Here is a 17,561-nt window from a genome sequence, read left to right on the forward strand (position 1 = left end):
TGGTACTGGCAATATTAAAACTTCTTTCAGTTTCTCATTTACTCGCTGATGGAGAGTAGAAGACAGTTTTAAAGTGAAGTGGGTGTTAAAAATATTGAGTAACCCCAAAGACAGATACCTTGTAAAGTTAACAGAGGCATTCCTTCCTAAATGTCAATTACTTTTTATTTTTTATCTAACTCTTAAGGGCAGTTAATAAAATCCTTCCTAGTCTAAGAATCTATAACACCAGTAATCAATCTAAGAATCAAGAGGACTTCAAGGTGTATTTGGTCCAGTTGCAATGACTGAACAAAATCTCACTGTCCTAAGAATCCAACTAAAGGAAAAGTTCTTTCCAACCTATCTTTAGGTCGACCTTATTTCATGACTTCTTCGTTTTTTCTTGCTGATGAATCAAGAATGCCTCTCTGAAGGAGAGATCTTACCTTGACAAGGTTGTAGCCTTTCACTCTGTCTCAATTGGACTATCATCTCAGAACACAGGAGTCCTGTATGAAATTTCTTCCAAGTATCTAAGTTACTTTATTTTAGGCAAGACCAAAAAATGAAGTGCCCTTGCTACCTGAAAACTAATGCCCTTCTTTTTCCGTTTCTTTTTTATGTAAGTTAAAAGGGATACCTGTACCATTCTCATGAAGTTCTCTTTACTGGAAATAAAAGCATCATTCCAGAAAATACCCATTCAAGAAAGAAGACATGCAATCTCCATAAATAAATTACAGTATACAGGCATATTACAATATAAATATATTCATAAAACAGAAAATTTCTCCAAGGAGAAACAAAATCCATAGATACATAGTGTTGCCAAAAGTTTATGCATAACAGTTAAAATTACCAAAGAGACCATACAGTTTCCTAGTTTATAACATCTGCAGTCATATTTACATAGTGGGGAAAAGAGCCAAGAAAAAGATATGCCAAAAATGCAGAATGAGGAAACATACAGAAAGTAAATCTCTTGGAGACATAATAATTAGGAAGCAAAAGTCAAAACATACGTAGGTGGATTAACCTTAGAAGGGAGAAAATGCTGATTCTAGTTAGGGAGCTGAAATCTAGAAAAAGATTCTAATCTAAAATTGAAATCTATAATACAATGCAGAGAACAGACAAGATAAAATTTTAGATTTCTTAAAGATGCCCAACTGACTCTGAGGTCATTGGAAAATAAGACTGTCCACTGAGACATGTAACCTAAACCCAGAGGGACAAATGCCACAGATTAGCTCAGCTGTGGGTCCCATCTTCAAATCTTCAGATATGAGTGTCTAGCTTAGATTAACGTCAGAAACCGGGAAAGTAAAATGGAGACCATGGGGTTAGAAAAAGGAGCTCCAGAGAGGGGGATAATAAGACACAGGTGTGGTGACAAGCAAAATAGCAAAAATGGGGGAGGGACATTGTTTGGAAAGAGAGAAAGAAGAGCAATACCAAGGGAGAGAGGGGAAGAGGGATGAGGAAGACAAAGGGAGACTGAAAAAAGCTATCGGAAGCATATTCGTTCATATTTACATAAAATGTATGTGTTCACAAGAATGAACATAAATATATATAATATATAATATGTATAATATAGACACATATATGTAAAGAGTTTAAATGAAGTTATGCGATTTGTAGAGATAATGTTCCCCCACAAGAGCACATACACACATTACATGACCGAAAACCGAGTCAGGCGTGGGAACCTTCAGTTTGAGTTGCTGATCAGAGGAGACCAAGAGATTTGCAGAACAATATAGGCTATCACTGTTGCCCTTAGTTGTCTCCCAAGCTGCCACACATTTCAGACTCTGAACTCGAAGGAATCAAACTGGAACGGATATTGTATCAGAAGGTGCTGCCCAAGCTGTCAATACCAGCTATCATTTCTACAAACCACAACAATTACCAACAAAGCTAGATACGCCTAATGGTACAAACATGGCACTCACAGCATGGGGATAACCAGCTTGGTATCTTAAAGCCCACTTGATAAGAAGGAATTAATGCCTAACACTGTAAACCTAGCCAAATACCTGTGATTGGTGAGGTCATGGCTCCAAGAAGAGAACCCACTTTTGCCACTTTTCTAAAGCTCCTAAACAAGGTCTTTTGCTACCATGACTCATTATTTGTGTATTCTGTGATTTGAATCCCAGTGTATTAAAACCCAGTGTGCCACTCTTCCCTTATCTTTAAGTGCATTTGTTACAAGTTTGCTTTTATATTTGTTATAAGTATTTTCTGTTGTGTGACAAAAAATCCTTTCCAAGGTGACTTATAAAAGAGAGAGTTCATTTCACTTCCAGTCCCAGAAGAAGAGGAGGAAGAGGGTCAGCTGTGATGGAGAAGCAGCAGGCATGAAGGCTGGAACAGAATGCTCAGAGCTGACATCTGGAACTGCAAAGTTGAGGTTGAGAGTGAACACTGAAAATGACTCAAGTCTTTAAGACCTCATAGCCAGCCTATAGCAGCACACTCCTGTGTGGAATACTGGTTTAAGTTATGTTACTTTTCTTTATGCTGTGGAATTTGTTAAGTGATGCAAAGATGTGTTGCATTCTTTTATGTTGCATTTGTTTAACTCTGCAAATCTGTCTTACCTTGCCAGTCTAAAACACATGATGGGTCTAATAAAGAGCTAAGTGGGCCAATACCTAGGCAGGAGAGGGATAGGCAGGTCTGCCAGGCACAGAGAACAAATAGGAAGTGAAATCTAGGCTCAAGAGAGGAAAAAGAATGAGGAGCAAGAGAAAGAGAAAGAGAGGAGGACACTAGGGCCCAGCCACCCAGCCACAAGTCAGCCATGGAGTAACAAGGAAAGAAAGGTATTTAGAATAAAAAAATGTAAAAAGCCCAGAGACAAACATAGTTAAAGAGAAATGGGATAATTTAAGTTAGAAAAGCTGACTAGAAACAGGTCAAGCTAAGGCTTGGCATTCATAAATAAGTTTCCATGTATTTATTTGGGAGCTGGATGGCAGGCACCTCAAAGAGTAAAAAACAAAACAAAACAAAAAAACTGCACACTTCCTCTAACAAGATCACACTTCCTAAATCTCTCCAAACAGAGCTACCAACTGGACAACAAGCATTCAAGTGCCTGGGAATATGGATGACATTTCACATGAAGTGCCACAGAAAGCAATGTCGGAAACTGTTGGCCATTTAGGGAATGAGTATTGAAACTGGATGTCCTCTTTTTAATCTAAGAAACAACACTATGAGAGAAAAGGTCAGTTGGCAATGCAATGTCTATTTGTAGGCCCCATGTGTACTCCTCTGTATGTCTATGGTCATGTCAGCTTCCTTTAAAGAGCGTGGGCAAACAAGTTCCCTGAATGATATATAGATCAGAACCAAAGCATCCCTGGGTATACATTCAAGATACCCTGTCCTTGGGCTTTTCTATCATCCATGTTCCATTTTTAATTAGCTTCCAGAAAAATGCCTGGAAGACATCAGAGAAACAGTCTTGGCAGTAGCAAAAGTGAGAAGCCAGGAAACTAATATACCTTTTCCTCCCAGGAGGCTAAGATGGACTCTGATGTGTTTCCCAGACAGTGAAGCAAGTATGTTTTATGTTTCTTGGTTTAACTTTTCTTTTGTGAATCATAATGTCATTTTTTAAAACCAAAACTTACTGTATATCCCAATGAGACAAACCAGGTTTACAGGACCTGATAAAAACAAACACAAACAGATCTATAGCAAACTTAAATCAGTTAGATAGTGTGACTAATGAATTAGACTATTTATTTCACCTCATTTTAATTAATTTATGTTTTAACCTAAAACTAATTCCTTCAGTTACCAGAAAATATCAAGAATATTGGAATCAAATTTTGTGCAACCCCATATTTGCAATTGCACAGGTAGTCTAAATATTGATTTTATATCTCTGAAAAAAATTTTAAAGCCAAAATTGAGATGAGTTGTAAACATAATTCACAAAGGATTTTAAAGACATTATCGGAAAAGGCATTATAAAGTATGTCAAAAATGATTATTTATGCTACTTGTAATTTGAAATGATGTTTGGGATTGATTAAGTTAAACAAAAGACATCATTAAATTTATTTTACTTCATTTATTTTACTTTTAAAATGTAACTATAAAAATTTAATTACATATGTAGTTCGCATATTTTTATTGAGTAGAAATTTTATAGATCAGTTGTTCTAAAAATTAACATTTGTGAGAATTATCAGTTCTCAAAAATTAACATTTGTGAGAATTACCTGGAAGTTTTTTTAAACCAGTTGTATGTTTGATCAAGAAGACTGGACAATTAATAAAGAAATGAGCTTTGAGAAAATCAAAATTTGGGTGTGATTTATAGGTGTAGGTTGAAGGGAAGGCAGCTGCAATAAGATGGAACATGTGGCCAAAAAATGACACTCTCATACGAAAAACTTCAAGGAGGCGTAAGTTGTCAGATTTGGCCAGTAAAAAAGACAGAAAGTCAGATGCAATTCAAGATATCCATGATGCCAGGTCTCATAGAAAATGAGAATTATACTCTAATTCTAAAGAGACTACATGAAAGAGTTTCAGTGAGCAGAAGATTTGGATATATGTAGGCTGAGATTGCTCGTTCGTTCCTTGGCCCCCAGACCCAAAATAAGCACACAGAAACTGTATTAATTAAAACATTGTTCAGCCTGTTAGCTTATGTAAATTTCTAGGTAACTCTTATATCTTAAATTAACTCATTTCTGTTCAACTGAGTATTGCCAAGTGACTGTGGCTTACTGGGTAAAGTTCAGGTGTCTTTCTCCTCTAGGGGCTACATGGCGCCTCTCTGACTCTGCCTACTGTAACATAAAGGGGCCTGTTCATTGGGGTTTCCATCCTGCCCGGTACCCCACAGCCAACAAGCCCCAAAGAAAATCACACAGAGATCTCAATAAGTTATAAAACTAATTGGCCCATTAGCTCAGGCTTCTTATTAGCTCTTGTAGTTTATATTAACCCATTATTCTGATCTATGTTAGCCACATGGCTCAGTACCTTTCACGGTGGGGCAGATCATATGTTGCTTCTTCAGAGTCTGGGCAGGAGTGGGAGGAATGGGCTTCCTCCTTCCTAGCATTCTCCCGTTCTCATCACCCTGCCTATACTTCCTGCCTGGACAATCAGTGTTTTATTAAAATACATGGTTGACAGAATACAGACAATTCTCCCACACCAGCCTACTCTCTCCTCCTCTATGTGCTTGAAATTCCCAGCTTACCCTATTCTGCACTGCAATAGACCCAAAGAAGATTCTTTATTGACCAATGGTATCCACAGGAAAAAAGGAGGGGGGGATCTCACATTAGATATATTTTCATTTTTAAAAGACTAGATAGCTAAAATCAAAAAATCTATTTAGAACTGATTTTCAAGCATGATTTTCAAGCATGAAAATGGACATACATAAAGACTTCTGTCACGATAAAGGGAGGTCTAAGTAAGTATGCTGAAACAGCTTTGTGGAGAAGAGTAACAGCTACAGAAAATAATGAAGGTGAGCACCATTTCTAATTTGGAAAATTGACTGCCTTAGTCAATGTTCTTCTGTTGTGAAAGGACACCATGACCATAGCAACTCTGGGGCTTTCTTACATTCAGGGATTTAGCCCATTATCATCAAGATGGGAAGCATGGTGGCAATCAGGCAAACATGGTTCTGAAGAGGTAGCTGAGGGTTCTACATCTGGATCACTGGGCTGATTTGAGCATTTAAAACACCCAAACCTGCCCCCCAAGTCACAAACTTCCTCTAGTGAAGATGTTTCTGCTCTAATAAGGCCACACCTTTTCGTGCCACTCCCAGAGGACTAAGCACTCAAATATATAAGCTGTGAGGGGCAATTCTTATTCAAACCACCACACTCACGATGCAATGTTAACAAAAAAGGAAGATGAGGTCGTGATTTTTATCAAAGGCATATTTGCATACATATATTCATGTAGAAAACTCATACACACAAAGGAAATGAATAAAATCACATTATTTCTAAGAGGGAAAGGAGGATGGCATTCAAGAAGCACAAGTAACATCATCATGTTGTGAAGCTGTATTATATTATCTGCTTTTCTGGTTGCTATGAACACATACCTGACAAAAGAGAGAATAAAGACAAATTATTCTTCCCTTTCCATTTTTAAATTAATGTATCATTTTACAATACAGATTGAGAAACTTGTTCTAATTAAATGAATGAGTTCTTTCACACTCCTGGAAATGTTTTTATTTGTGATTTTTCACTGCAGACTAAAATTTACTTTGTTTAGTTTTAATACAAAAAGGCATCCCATCTTTGTTCTTTGAGCACAAATAAGACATGATCCAGTCATAGACTGTACTGGCTAGATTTGTGTGAACTTGACAGAAGTTAGGACCTTTTTGGAAGAGGGAATCGCAATTGAAAAAAATGCCTCCTCTTGATTGGTCTCTGAGCAAGCCTATGGTGAACTTTCTTGATGACCGATGTGGGAGAGCCCAGTTTACTCTGGGTAGTGTCACCCCTGCACTGGTGGGCCTGGGTTCAGCAGGAAAGCCAACTGAGCAAGCCATGAAAAGAAAGCCAGTACCCACCTCCCCCCGCCATGGTCTCTGCTTCAGTTCCTGCCCGCTTGAGTTCCTATCCTGAAGTCCTTTTATGACAGGCTACATCATGGACTCATAAGCTGAAATAAACTCTTTGTTCCCTAAGCCACTTTTGGTCATGAGGTTTTATATCAGCAATAGAAACCCCAAGACATGGACATTCCAGTTATATACTAAAAACTGATGCATCCCAGCACCAAATGGAAAATAATGTTGGCCTTTCAATTTCATGTCTCCTTATGAAACTGTTTGCTATTGGAAAGGACATAAAACAGCTTCTAAGTACTTAGGATTTCTAGGCTGCAGATTCATAGCTTGCTGCATGGCAAGTTTATTTCCTGTTGCCTTATCAAATAATGAATAAAATGAAACTTTAAAATTATTACTATTGAGAATAAATTCTTCATAATCTATGGTTTAGAAAAAGATGTTAATGATAATTTTGAAATTCAGATATAAAAAAGATCAAAAGATTAATAATTTTTTGCTCTGCTAAAGACCAAAACCCAAGTATCTTACATAAAAAATCAATTTTACCTCTGAGAAACTAAAATTATGGTTTAGTGGGTAAAGGGACTTGCTACCAAGTCTAAAAATCTGAGTTGGATCCCCAGAACCTACACAGTGGAATGATGGAGGAAGGTCATTGGTTAATTAATAAAGAAACTGCTTGGCCCTCATAGCTTAGAACATAGGTGGGTGGAGTAAACAGAACAGAATGCTGGGAGGAAGAGGAAGTGAGCTTAGATGCCAATGTAGCTGCTCCCCAGGGCAGACACAATGAAGCTCCGACCCAGGATGGACGTAGGCTAGAATCTTCCCAGTAAGTGCACCTCGGTGCTACACACATTAATAGAAATGGGCCAGGCAGTGTTTAAATGAATACAGTTTGTGTGTTGTTATTTCAGGGCATAAGCTAGCCAGGCGGCTGGGAGCCGGGTGGCAAGAATGCAACCCGCAGCTCCCACTACAGTGGAAGGAGACACTGTTGTCTTGAATGTTGTCCTCTGAACTCTACATATGCTGTGACATGCGTGTTTACATGTGCACACAAATACACACACGCATACATATACACAAACTCTAAATAAACAGAATAAAATGCAATTAAAAGTGTTAAAGTTAAAATGATAAGCTGACAGATAGATGTGTGTTAGAGCACTTGTCCAACATGAGCAAGGCCTTGAGTTCAATCCTTAGTAAAACAAAATATTTAAAATTAGTTGTTTGACATATACACCATAAGCAAAAGCAAGCAAAAAATGATATAAACTATTTGAAAGCATATTAAAAGAGATTTATTCTCTATGACATACAAAGAGCTTTTTAATATAGCAGAATCCAAAATCTTACAGAAAATAGGCAATGAATGATAAGAATAAAAACTCACAAAATATCAGAAATAACAGGCCTGTGAAAATGTTCAGTTTCATCCATAATTAGAGAAATGTAAGAAATACATTCTCTCTCATTAAATTGGCAAAACTCGAAAACCAAAACCAAAAGCTTTACACAACAGGATACTATTCACTCTTTAAAAAAAAAATCTTTTCATTACAGCAACAAAATATAACATTCCTTCCCAAAGAGGAACATGACAAGGCTTCCCAAACTATGGATGCATTTACCTTTCAACTCAATAACCAGACTTCTCTTTGAATAGTTCAGAAACACTGTGTGTGTACAAGTATAGAGAAAACAAAATAAGACATAAATGAATAAATGGGACAAAATGTTAAAAACAGGAAATCTAGGTAAAAGAGACTGTATCTAAGTATTACTCTTAAACTTTTTCTGACTGATACAATATAAGGTATAAAAATAAGCCTACAAAAAGCAATTTTCATAGTTATCCTGAGTGTGTACAAGTGTCTAGGCTGCTAGAAAAAAAACATTCAAAACAAAGTAGCATAAAAGAAACTCTTCATATAAAGCTATTGTATTGTCTTCCACCTGTCTTTTATGAGGTAAAAATCTGGGGATGCCTTCCATAAATGTAAAGAAATTTTGAGTTGTATGTCTGAAATAATTATATAAAATTGCTTGCATCCCCATGCCTAGAGGAAATACTAGCATTTTTGTAATAATGTAACATTTTTTAAATGATAGTTTAAGACACATAGTATCACACAAAATTACTGTAGCAGCTTGTGGTTACCCGCCTACAGGGACATGGCCTCTTATACCTTTCTTCCTTCTTTTTGCTAGCTGCTCTTTCGGATTGTTAAATTCAACTTCTGTCCACCATTCAAGCAGAGAATTCTGATTTGTGAGTTTACCCCCCAAATAAATAACCATCCATTTTCTCCTCTCTCTCTCTCTCTCTCTCTCTCTCTCTCTCTCTCTCTCTCTCATCTCAAGATTGCAAATAAAACTCTGCTATCTGACTGATATTTTTCTTATTTTAAGTAAACTTCTGAAAGTGAAGTTGGAACTCCCCATTTAAAATCTAAAAGTCAAAATGTTTTTATAGCTTAGAATTAGAAAGAGCTTTCTTTGATGTTGGCTTCTTCACTTCTGAAACTGCTTCTAGCTTGCATACAGCTCTCAAAAGTGGGTTGTGTGTCTTTGGAGTTTTAGTATTTCTATATTATTAAATCTGATCCATTTGATCAAGTAATGAAAATTACTTTTCATCTGTGACTATTTTGTAATAGTTAATAATTTCCTTGGATTTTTATTTTTAAATCTTAAGTTACTTTTTTTTTTTATTTTCCAGAAACATTTCTGCCTGTAGATTTTCTCATTCCTCACACATAAACAGATTTGGATACTACAGGGTAATGATACCTTGAATATTACAAGAGAGAAGCTCTTGGACTGTGGTGAACTAGCAAGCAAGGTGACTTGATCAATTTTCTGAACCATAGAAGGCTTTCTATTCTCAGGATCTGGGAGAAACTTCTCTAACTAACGAACATTACATCTTCTTACTGACATCAGTGGCGGTGTGTCAGAGTATTCTAAGCCAGTGGCTCTCACTATGGTGCTGACACATTTCCTTCAATAGGGAGAATAGTGAAAACGCAGGTTCTCAGGTCTACCTCTTACTCCCTGAAATCGGGCTGGGATCCACTGGTCTCTAATCTAACAGCCTCTTCCAGAGGAATCATCTTCCCACCCCAAGGCTGTAATTGCTACATCCCAGCTCAGCTGCCACGCTTCTGTGCCTTCTTCTTTAAAGACTGAATTCTTTTATGAGGTCTTCTCCAGGTTCCAATCATAAAACTGTTATACTCCAGTATATGAATGTGATTTATTCTGTAGCTTAAGAAAAACAAAAACGAAACTGTAGGGGCTTGCATTTCTGGGGCAGGAGACCTGCTTCCAGTGAAGGCTGTAAGGGTCTAGAGTCAGAGAGAAATACTTTAAATTCAGAAAAGATAGCACAGCAGACAAGTAAGTACCTGTTGAAGGGCCAGACAAACTGAGTTTGTTCCCTGAGACCCACATGGTAGGAAAAGAGAAAGTTGTCCTTGGGCCTCCATATGTGCACATACGCACACCCCTTAAATTAAAAAAAGGGTATTAAAATATTTTTCTAGATTGCAATGAATAGATTGTTCTATTAAAACCTCAGTGTGCTTTGCTAGAGGTGAGGGTGGAATTGATAAGCATTCTTTGGGAGCAGGGAATGCTGGGTCTTCCTCAGACTTCAGATGTAGTCAGAGATGCTGTAGTCTCAGACTGTCGTCTTCGACTCATGTCCATAGGTAAAAATTCTTCAAGGAAGATTGACTGAATTAAGGCTCAGATATGTTTCACTTTTGAAGTGAATGTTGCTTCTTAAAAATAATATTTTAGTTACTTGGTTTCACACTTAACAAGTAATGTCTTCCAATAAATTTAGTGTTTAAAGGAGAAGAAAAATGCCATTGACACATGTAGTAAGTTGTCTGTAAGTATCTCCGGTTTTCTGTTAGCTGTTTGGTTGCCCTTACACAGTCACTTTCTGTACAAACTGTGAAATCCAATTTACCTGGAAAGCTTCACGTCGACAATTATATTAAGATCTATTTCATCCTCAATTTGAGGAATACTTGAGGCAAACATTTTATTTTGCTGCTTTTCTTAATGGAAGAGAAATATTTCCTTTGATTTTCTTATGATTCCCTTTCTGCATAGTGTTAAACACTACCGACATTTTCGGTTGTTTAGGAAAGAGCTTCAGCTCTGATTGAGTTTCCCCCCCATATGAACACCCGATTTGCTAATAATTTTGTTTCCAAGTTTTATAATTTTTCTGTTTCTCATATCTAATTGCAACGGGCAGTAACTACAGAGCAATGCTGGTGATCAGACACCTCTTGTTTCATTTGTTTTTCCGGAATTGGTTGACAAACTTCAAGGATTTGATTAATATACACTGTGCCAGCTTTCACTGGAGATTGGGCTCAGTTCTTCTAGTTTCCCACTCTGGGAAGCCGTCCTTGTCGCTCTTTGTGCAATCTCGATCTAAATCCAAAAATTCCCATCTTCATTTGTTTAGGCAGGAAGCTGAAGTCTCCATCCATTGCTTCAAGGCAGATGGAAAGTGTTTTGATCCAGAGGAGACAGTAGTTCCCGGGGGTAACAAAAGCCAAACAACTCAGAAGTTCCTTCCTGAGCCAAGTACCCTGTCATTCAACAGAGGAAAACTCTGCGAAATGGGGAGGAGTCTGTCACCTCCCCACCCCCATCCCACTTAGGTGCCACCCTCACAGATGAAATGTGAGCCTGGGTGGTCAAGGACGCCAGAGAAACTGCCTTTTGCTTGCCAGAGCCAGCCAGCACCTTTGGGCGGGACAAAGCCCCTGCTGCAGCTCTGCCAGGCAAGGACCACTGGAGCCCAGCTCCCCGCAGCCAGCCGGCTTCTTCAGGCCTCTGGTTAGGGTCATGGCCAGGCCTGCTCTGGACCCTGCTCTTTGCAGCACAGCCCTGTCCACCTAACCACCCTGAATCCTCCTCATCGCTGCAGGGTTTCCTGGCCGTCCCTTTACTCCACCTTCTGCCAGGTCTACCCGTCTGTCCTACAGAGCAGCTTGGTGCCAACAGCTTGGATGGACATGCTGAGGCTGCCCCGGCGTCCTGGGGTCTTGCTTCCGAAGTTGGTTCTGCTCTTTGTCTGCGCAGGTCAGTGGTAGCGGAAACAGGGAGAGAGGGTCCTGGGGCTTGGGGCCATAGCAGTAAAGTAAGAGTGAGATCCCCTAGGAGGCAACTCCAGCCGCCCTCAAGCTGGAACCTCCTTCCCCCTTTAACATTACTGTTTTGCTTGCTTTTCTGTTTGCTAAACAACTCAGAAACTCTCTTTTAAGGGGATTTAATCTGACAAGTATAAAAACACATCTTAAGTGAAACCTGGTAGAGGGCCTGCAGAGACTTTTTAAAATACTTGAAATTCAAAGGTGAAGTTATTAAAAACAAATGCATTAGTGACTTTTGCACTTCATGTCAGGCTTCTCCTGTTCTGAATAATCCAGTTTTTCCTCTCAGATACTTTAAACACTTCCCGGTATTTTTTAGAAGATCCACAAGGACTTGAGTCTAGACTTGTGTCTGAGCAATCAGATGCTCTGAGCTATTTCGCCAGAGTTTCTTTCGTGTTTGGTGTGATTAGGCACCTGTTTGTGAAAAGCCCCTCATCTCCCTCTTTATAATTATTCTTAGTGGCAGTTGCTAATAATTAATGAAGCAGAGTGGTATTCTTGTTCTGTGATTGATGGGGAGCCTTATGTGGCCTTTTGCTGCTTACTCAAGTATAAAGCTAATTACAAGCACACTCCTTGCAACCACCTATTCAGAGTATAAGCTTAAAACATCTTGTGTTTCTAACTTTCTATGGCAACGAATCACAGGCTGAATGATGAATCCGCAGAGCTGTTTATGTCTCCATACCTAACAAGACATTGCAACTAGAGCAATGTTTTTCAGCCTTGTGAGTTGCAGCCAAAGAAAAGAATTTGCATTGCAGCAAAATAATCGAATTCCTCACCCCCTCCCCACCACACACCCACCCCAGTTCTGCTAAAAAGGAGTTCTTAATTTTAGAAAAATTTGATCTATTAAGATGCAAACTGGGTCTGGGGTTGAGTACAGGCCCTCATGGGTCATTAACCAACTGTGGTGGCCCATGTCAGGTATCCCAGCTCTAGGGAGGTGGAGGCAGGAGAATCAGAAGTTCCAGAGCGTTGTCAGCTACATGATTGGTTTGAGACCTCTCTCCCCAACCCCGGGGATATATGAGACTCTATTTCAAAAATAAACAGATTTTGAACAGCAAATTACTGTCTAAAAGTTATCATATTAAAGATTCTATAGGGGAAATGGTGACCTTCTAATATAAGGAATTACTACAAGTAGGAAGAGTGCCTCTTGATGAATATAGTTCCAATTCTAGTGATGGCAGTGTTCCTGCTGCTTAGATTGTATATAACTTCCCCGTTGGGAGGCACTAAGAATCAACTGCATTCCTGAATTTTACATCAGCATCTCCCCCCTAGCTTCTTGAAAGCAACGATTTGATTCTTCCCACCTCTTCAGCTTATCCAAGTAACACAAACACAAGAAAATAACAAGAAGCAAATGGAGCTTTAATGACCTCGTTGGCTTGACTCAGTCACTTCATGGAGCCACAGTTTCTGTGTTCTGAGTTGCTCCCCTGTGGCAGGCTGAAAGACTGGTTTCTTCTTTCCACACCTGCTCTAGCCCTTCTCCAGTTCTCGGGACTACACACGGCTCCTCCAGGGTTCGGGGAACCGACGTCACTGGACAGCAGTTAGCTGGGTGGTTTCTGTCGGGAGTTTCCGCGTTAAAATGCTCTCTCCTAAGTTCCTATCTAATAAGCTACAGAGTAGTTGCAAGCCCACACTAACCTATCCTGTTATCTCCTGTAAGGAATGCTGAATTGATGAGTTCTTTGGTGGAACCTGAACCTCAGAAGCCAGAGGCTGTCTTAAAGCCATATTCACTTGATATTAACTAGCGCAGAGGCCATGCTCTAAGTTTTTGGAGGGGATAAGGTGAGCTCCTAGGTCAGTTTAACGTGGAAAAGCATGTATCACAGAACAGGTACAGTCTTGTACTAGCACTATCAAAGGCGGCCACATTGCTATTTCAAACAAGTAAGCCTCTTCTGCTAATGCTTATTTTATTCAGCAAAATAGCCTCACCCACAGGCAAGGCTAGGGGCTCAGTCAGTGTGCACTTAGGAAAGGCTACATAGTAAAATGTGAAATCCCAACAATGGATAGCTCAGTTAGGTTGGAATTAAGAGATGCAAGTGGACACATGTGGTTAGATGCCTGAATATTCAATAAGTGATTTGCTAGTTTCACAAAACACACACACACACACACATATATACACACAAAACCTAAGTGATACTTTGACTCTGGCCTAGTTACATTGCACAAAGCAAGCATAATACATTAATGGTCTATTTGGTTAAGCAAATGAGAGTAAATTCTTCTACATTTAACACATTGTGCTTTTTCGTGGAGGAGGTTTTGGAAAGAGATACTGATGAAGTGTTTATGTTATTGTCCAACCCCCACTGCAGGTTACAAAGACAGGATTCTATCAAGGTTTTACCTTCCGGACCTCAGCCTGTGCTTTCTGCCCCTCCTTTTCCTTCCTGTCTTAGTCTCAGCAGAAGCCATTTCTAAGCAAAGACTTCTAGCCAGATAGTGCTATCCTGTCCTACCCATTCCTGATGGTGGGGTGGGCAAATATTCTGGGGGAGCTTTCCAGATCATACCTTGAATTAAAAAATGCTTAAAGACACTTTGAACTGACCTTCAGGGATATTTGGATACTAGGAATGATGTTGTTTTGTCTTCAAAGGGCAACTGGACTACTCCATTATTTCACAAAGGAGAGAGAGCCAGCCCTGTGTAGTCCCAACTATAATCTTCATCATATCATCCTCAGAATATAAGAAAAAGTAACTATGATAATACAATAAGCTTTGAAGTCTGACTGAAGCCTCGGTTAGGAAGAGCTGTGATTATTGGTCCATTCATCAAGCTACTAAATTTACCCTTTTCCATAGTTTAATTCTGGGAAGTAGAAAGTAGGTGGTAGAAAATTCCATAAAAATACTGAACAGTGTGTGACATGACATGGATGTTTGCTGTAGGAATTATCCAGTTTCTTGGCCAGAAAATCTGGGGCTTGGCTTCCTGTAAAGTTGGCTCACTGTATTTTGATAACACTGTGTCCTTCTTGCAGCAGTACCTAGTGCAATGGGGGCAGTTGAATCGTTTAATTCCCCAAGCAGCTTGATTGTAAATCACTGCCCCCAACACCATAAATTCATGATTTGAGTAGTTTTCCAAAAACAAAACAGTGGCACATCTCCTCTAAACTCTGAAGGTAGCTGGCTTGGCTAAATACTTGAATCAATTCAACAACAACAAAAGAAATTGAGCAGAGAAATTTAGTAACAACACTGTAGAATAGGAAGGCTAAAAAATTATGATGTTCTAGATGGGAGAGGTGGCATATACCTCGAATCTAATCTCAGTGTTCAGAAGGTGAAGCCAAGACATCTGGAGGTAAATGTCATCTTCAGCATTCATGTAGCCGGTCAAGCCTGGACTACATTACCAAGGTATATCTAAAAAACAAACCAAAGAAATTTTTAAAATGCATGTTTTTTTTGAAAACACTGTTGTTAATGCAGAAGCTCCTCTCTCAGAGCTATATGATTTATTATGTTTCTTGTGTGGATTTAAGTAGACTAGCAAAAATAATTTCCCTCTCCAGTCAAGTGGAAACCTTTAAAGTTCATTTTGTTGATCTGTGATATAGAAATAAAATGAATAAGAAGAAAATATGACCTTTCTCACTTGTTCCACAAAACCCACATTAATTAACGAAGTCAGACAGGATGTACTCCATTTGGATCACATCTTAGGAAAACCTAACATAAAAACTCGCTAAAGTTTCCTTTGTAAGAGACAATAATAAAAGAACATGTGACCATAAATATAATACCTTGTATTTTCACTATTTTAACCTTGACAGGAAACCAAAAAATTCATTTAATTTATTCTGTACAATTGACATTGCCTTCAGTAGCTCTGTTGAAAATGGCTTATTTTGAAATTCTTGAGCATAGACTGTAAACTGTGGAACTATAGTGTTTTTTAAATGTGTACCTGAAACCCAGCCACCTTAATTTATCCTGTTTGTTAAGGCTCAATGGTAAACCTATACTGAAAAGTAAATCATTTAGGTGGAACAGAAAGTTACTGAAGGTCAGTTAAATATTTTTGTATAAATTTTCTTGTTGAAAAGTACTTAAGGAAAAAGCAATGTGGTCATATTAGGTCCAACATTATCCTTTTAATCAGAAATTTCCTGCTTAACGTTATACTGTTTTATAGCTTATTATTCATTATGGCATTCAATAAACTGTCAATTTACAAGTTATTTATATGAACATCTTTGGTACTCAATTCATTATCTTCCAAGTCTAATGGACCAACAGCATGCATACTAAACTATGTAATTGTATGTATAGGAACTATAATTGTGGAGGTAAAAAATAACAACATAAAAGGAAGCACATTAATAAATTACTATGGCAAATGTACACATTAGTTTCCAATGGTTACTATTGGTATAACCTATGCTAATAATAATTTCTATTAATTGAAGTTAATAGAGAATCAGCACTCTAACGTCATGAAACTGTGTTGTTTAGAAACTATGATAAGAACTCTATTGGCAACTTTATTGATTGATGGGTTGATGCATTCCTTTCATCTTAATCTTCTTCACCCAAAGTCAGCTACAGTTACAGCGTTCAGAGCAAGGACTTGGGAGGAAGGCTTTATTTCTACAAGCTAAGTCTACTGGTGAGAAAAGCCAACTGAGACCTTTGGAAACGTTTTGGAATTTCGAGTGTGAAAATGAACATTGATGTGCTAAAAACTGGTGACTGATTCAGACATGAACAGAATCGTTTTTCTTTAAGCTGTGACTTCACAACTCAACTGCTCTCCTTTTTCCTTTGTAGAGGATTGCCTTGCTCAGTGCGGCAAAGACTGCCGGTCTTACTGCTGTGATGGAAGTACCCCCTACTGTTGCTCCTACTATGCCTACATTGGGAACATTCTCTCGTGAGTAGCACTCCAACTGGACAGTGTTCTTCTTTCTTTGGTCAAGTTACTCTTTCAAGTAATACTAAGTGACAGGTGCAGACAGGAGAGTGAAGGATGGTGCAGAAGATGGTGTCTCACACTGTAATTCCAACACTGGGGAGGCTAACCCAGAAGAATTACCACGGGTTTGAAGCCAGCCTGCATAACATAGTTCCAGTCCAGTCTCAGCTTCTATGTGTGACTTCATCACACACACACAGACACACACACACACATTTGTTATTGATTTAAAATCTTTACTAGAAGTTGAAGCATGTGTTAATAACTTGTGTATCCTCTTAGGTGACAGATGTGTAAATTAATAAAAAAAAGTTGCCTCTATTAGTAGGGAGTTTTAAAAGGATCTTTTCACTGTTTCTCATGCGTATTATAGTAATGAGCTGAGTAGTCTTATTATTGATAATGCTTTCATGATATGGTTTTGTCTCCTGTGTTGAAGGATGTATAAACTAGCATTTATTGTTTAATGATGGTCAACTTCTTTTACCATGCCCTAATTGTCTAATACATCCACTAGTTAAGGAAAAGGAGAGGTTGTGAATAAATGAAACAATTGTAATAGGAAAACTTGGTTATTTCCATAATGTATATTAGACAATTCAGAGGAACAAATTTAGAACCTAAATGAAGGCAGGCATGAGTAATATATAATCATACCTCACACACATGAAAAGTACAGACGCTAAGTAGCTCCCTGTATTGGATTCAAAATATATTTTAGTGCCGCTACTGAGCAGAGGACAATGAAGGTAAAACCTACCTTTGGATTGAAAGGCTAGGAAATTATTTCATGAGTGTGGGCTTGCCATTCCTCTGCCCATAAAGTT

At 38.4% G+C, this 17,561-nt stretch overlaps 1 protein-coding gene across 2 annotated transcripts in view; it reads left to right on the forward strand.

The window, feature by feature from the left end:
• The first annotated feature begins 11,287 nt into the window (after nt 1–11,287).
• Cyyr1 (cysteine and tyrosine rich 1) overlaps nt 11,288–17,561 on the forward strand; it is a 97,638-nt gene continuing 91,364 nt past the window's right edge. Inside the window, exons 1-2 of one of the 2 annotated variants that reach the window (XM_057765725.1) lie at nt 11,288–11,698; nt 16,590–16,692. In XM_057765725.1, the coding sequence (XP_057621708.1) occupies nt 11,626–11,698; nt 16,590–16,692 (176 nt within the window). In that variant the 5' untranslated portion in view covers nt 11,288–11,625. The remainder of the gene's footprint in view (nt 11,699–16,589; nt 16,693–17,561) is intronic. The other variant, XM_057765726.1, reaches the window with a different exon arrangement.

The sequence above is a fragment of the Chionomys nivalis genome, chromosome 3 (assembly GCF_950005125.1).
Source record: "Chionomys nivalis chromosome 3, mChiNiv1.1, whole genome shotgun sequence".
Lineage (NCBI taxonomy): Eukaryota > Metazoa > Chordata > Mammalia > Rodentia > Cricetidae > Chionomys > Chionomys nivalis.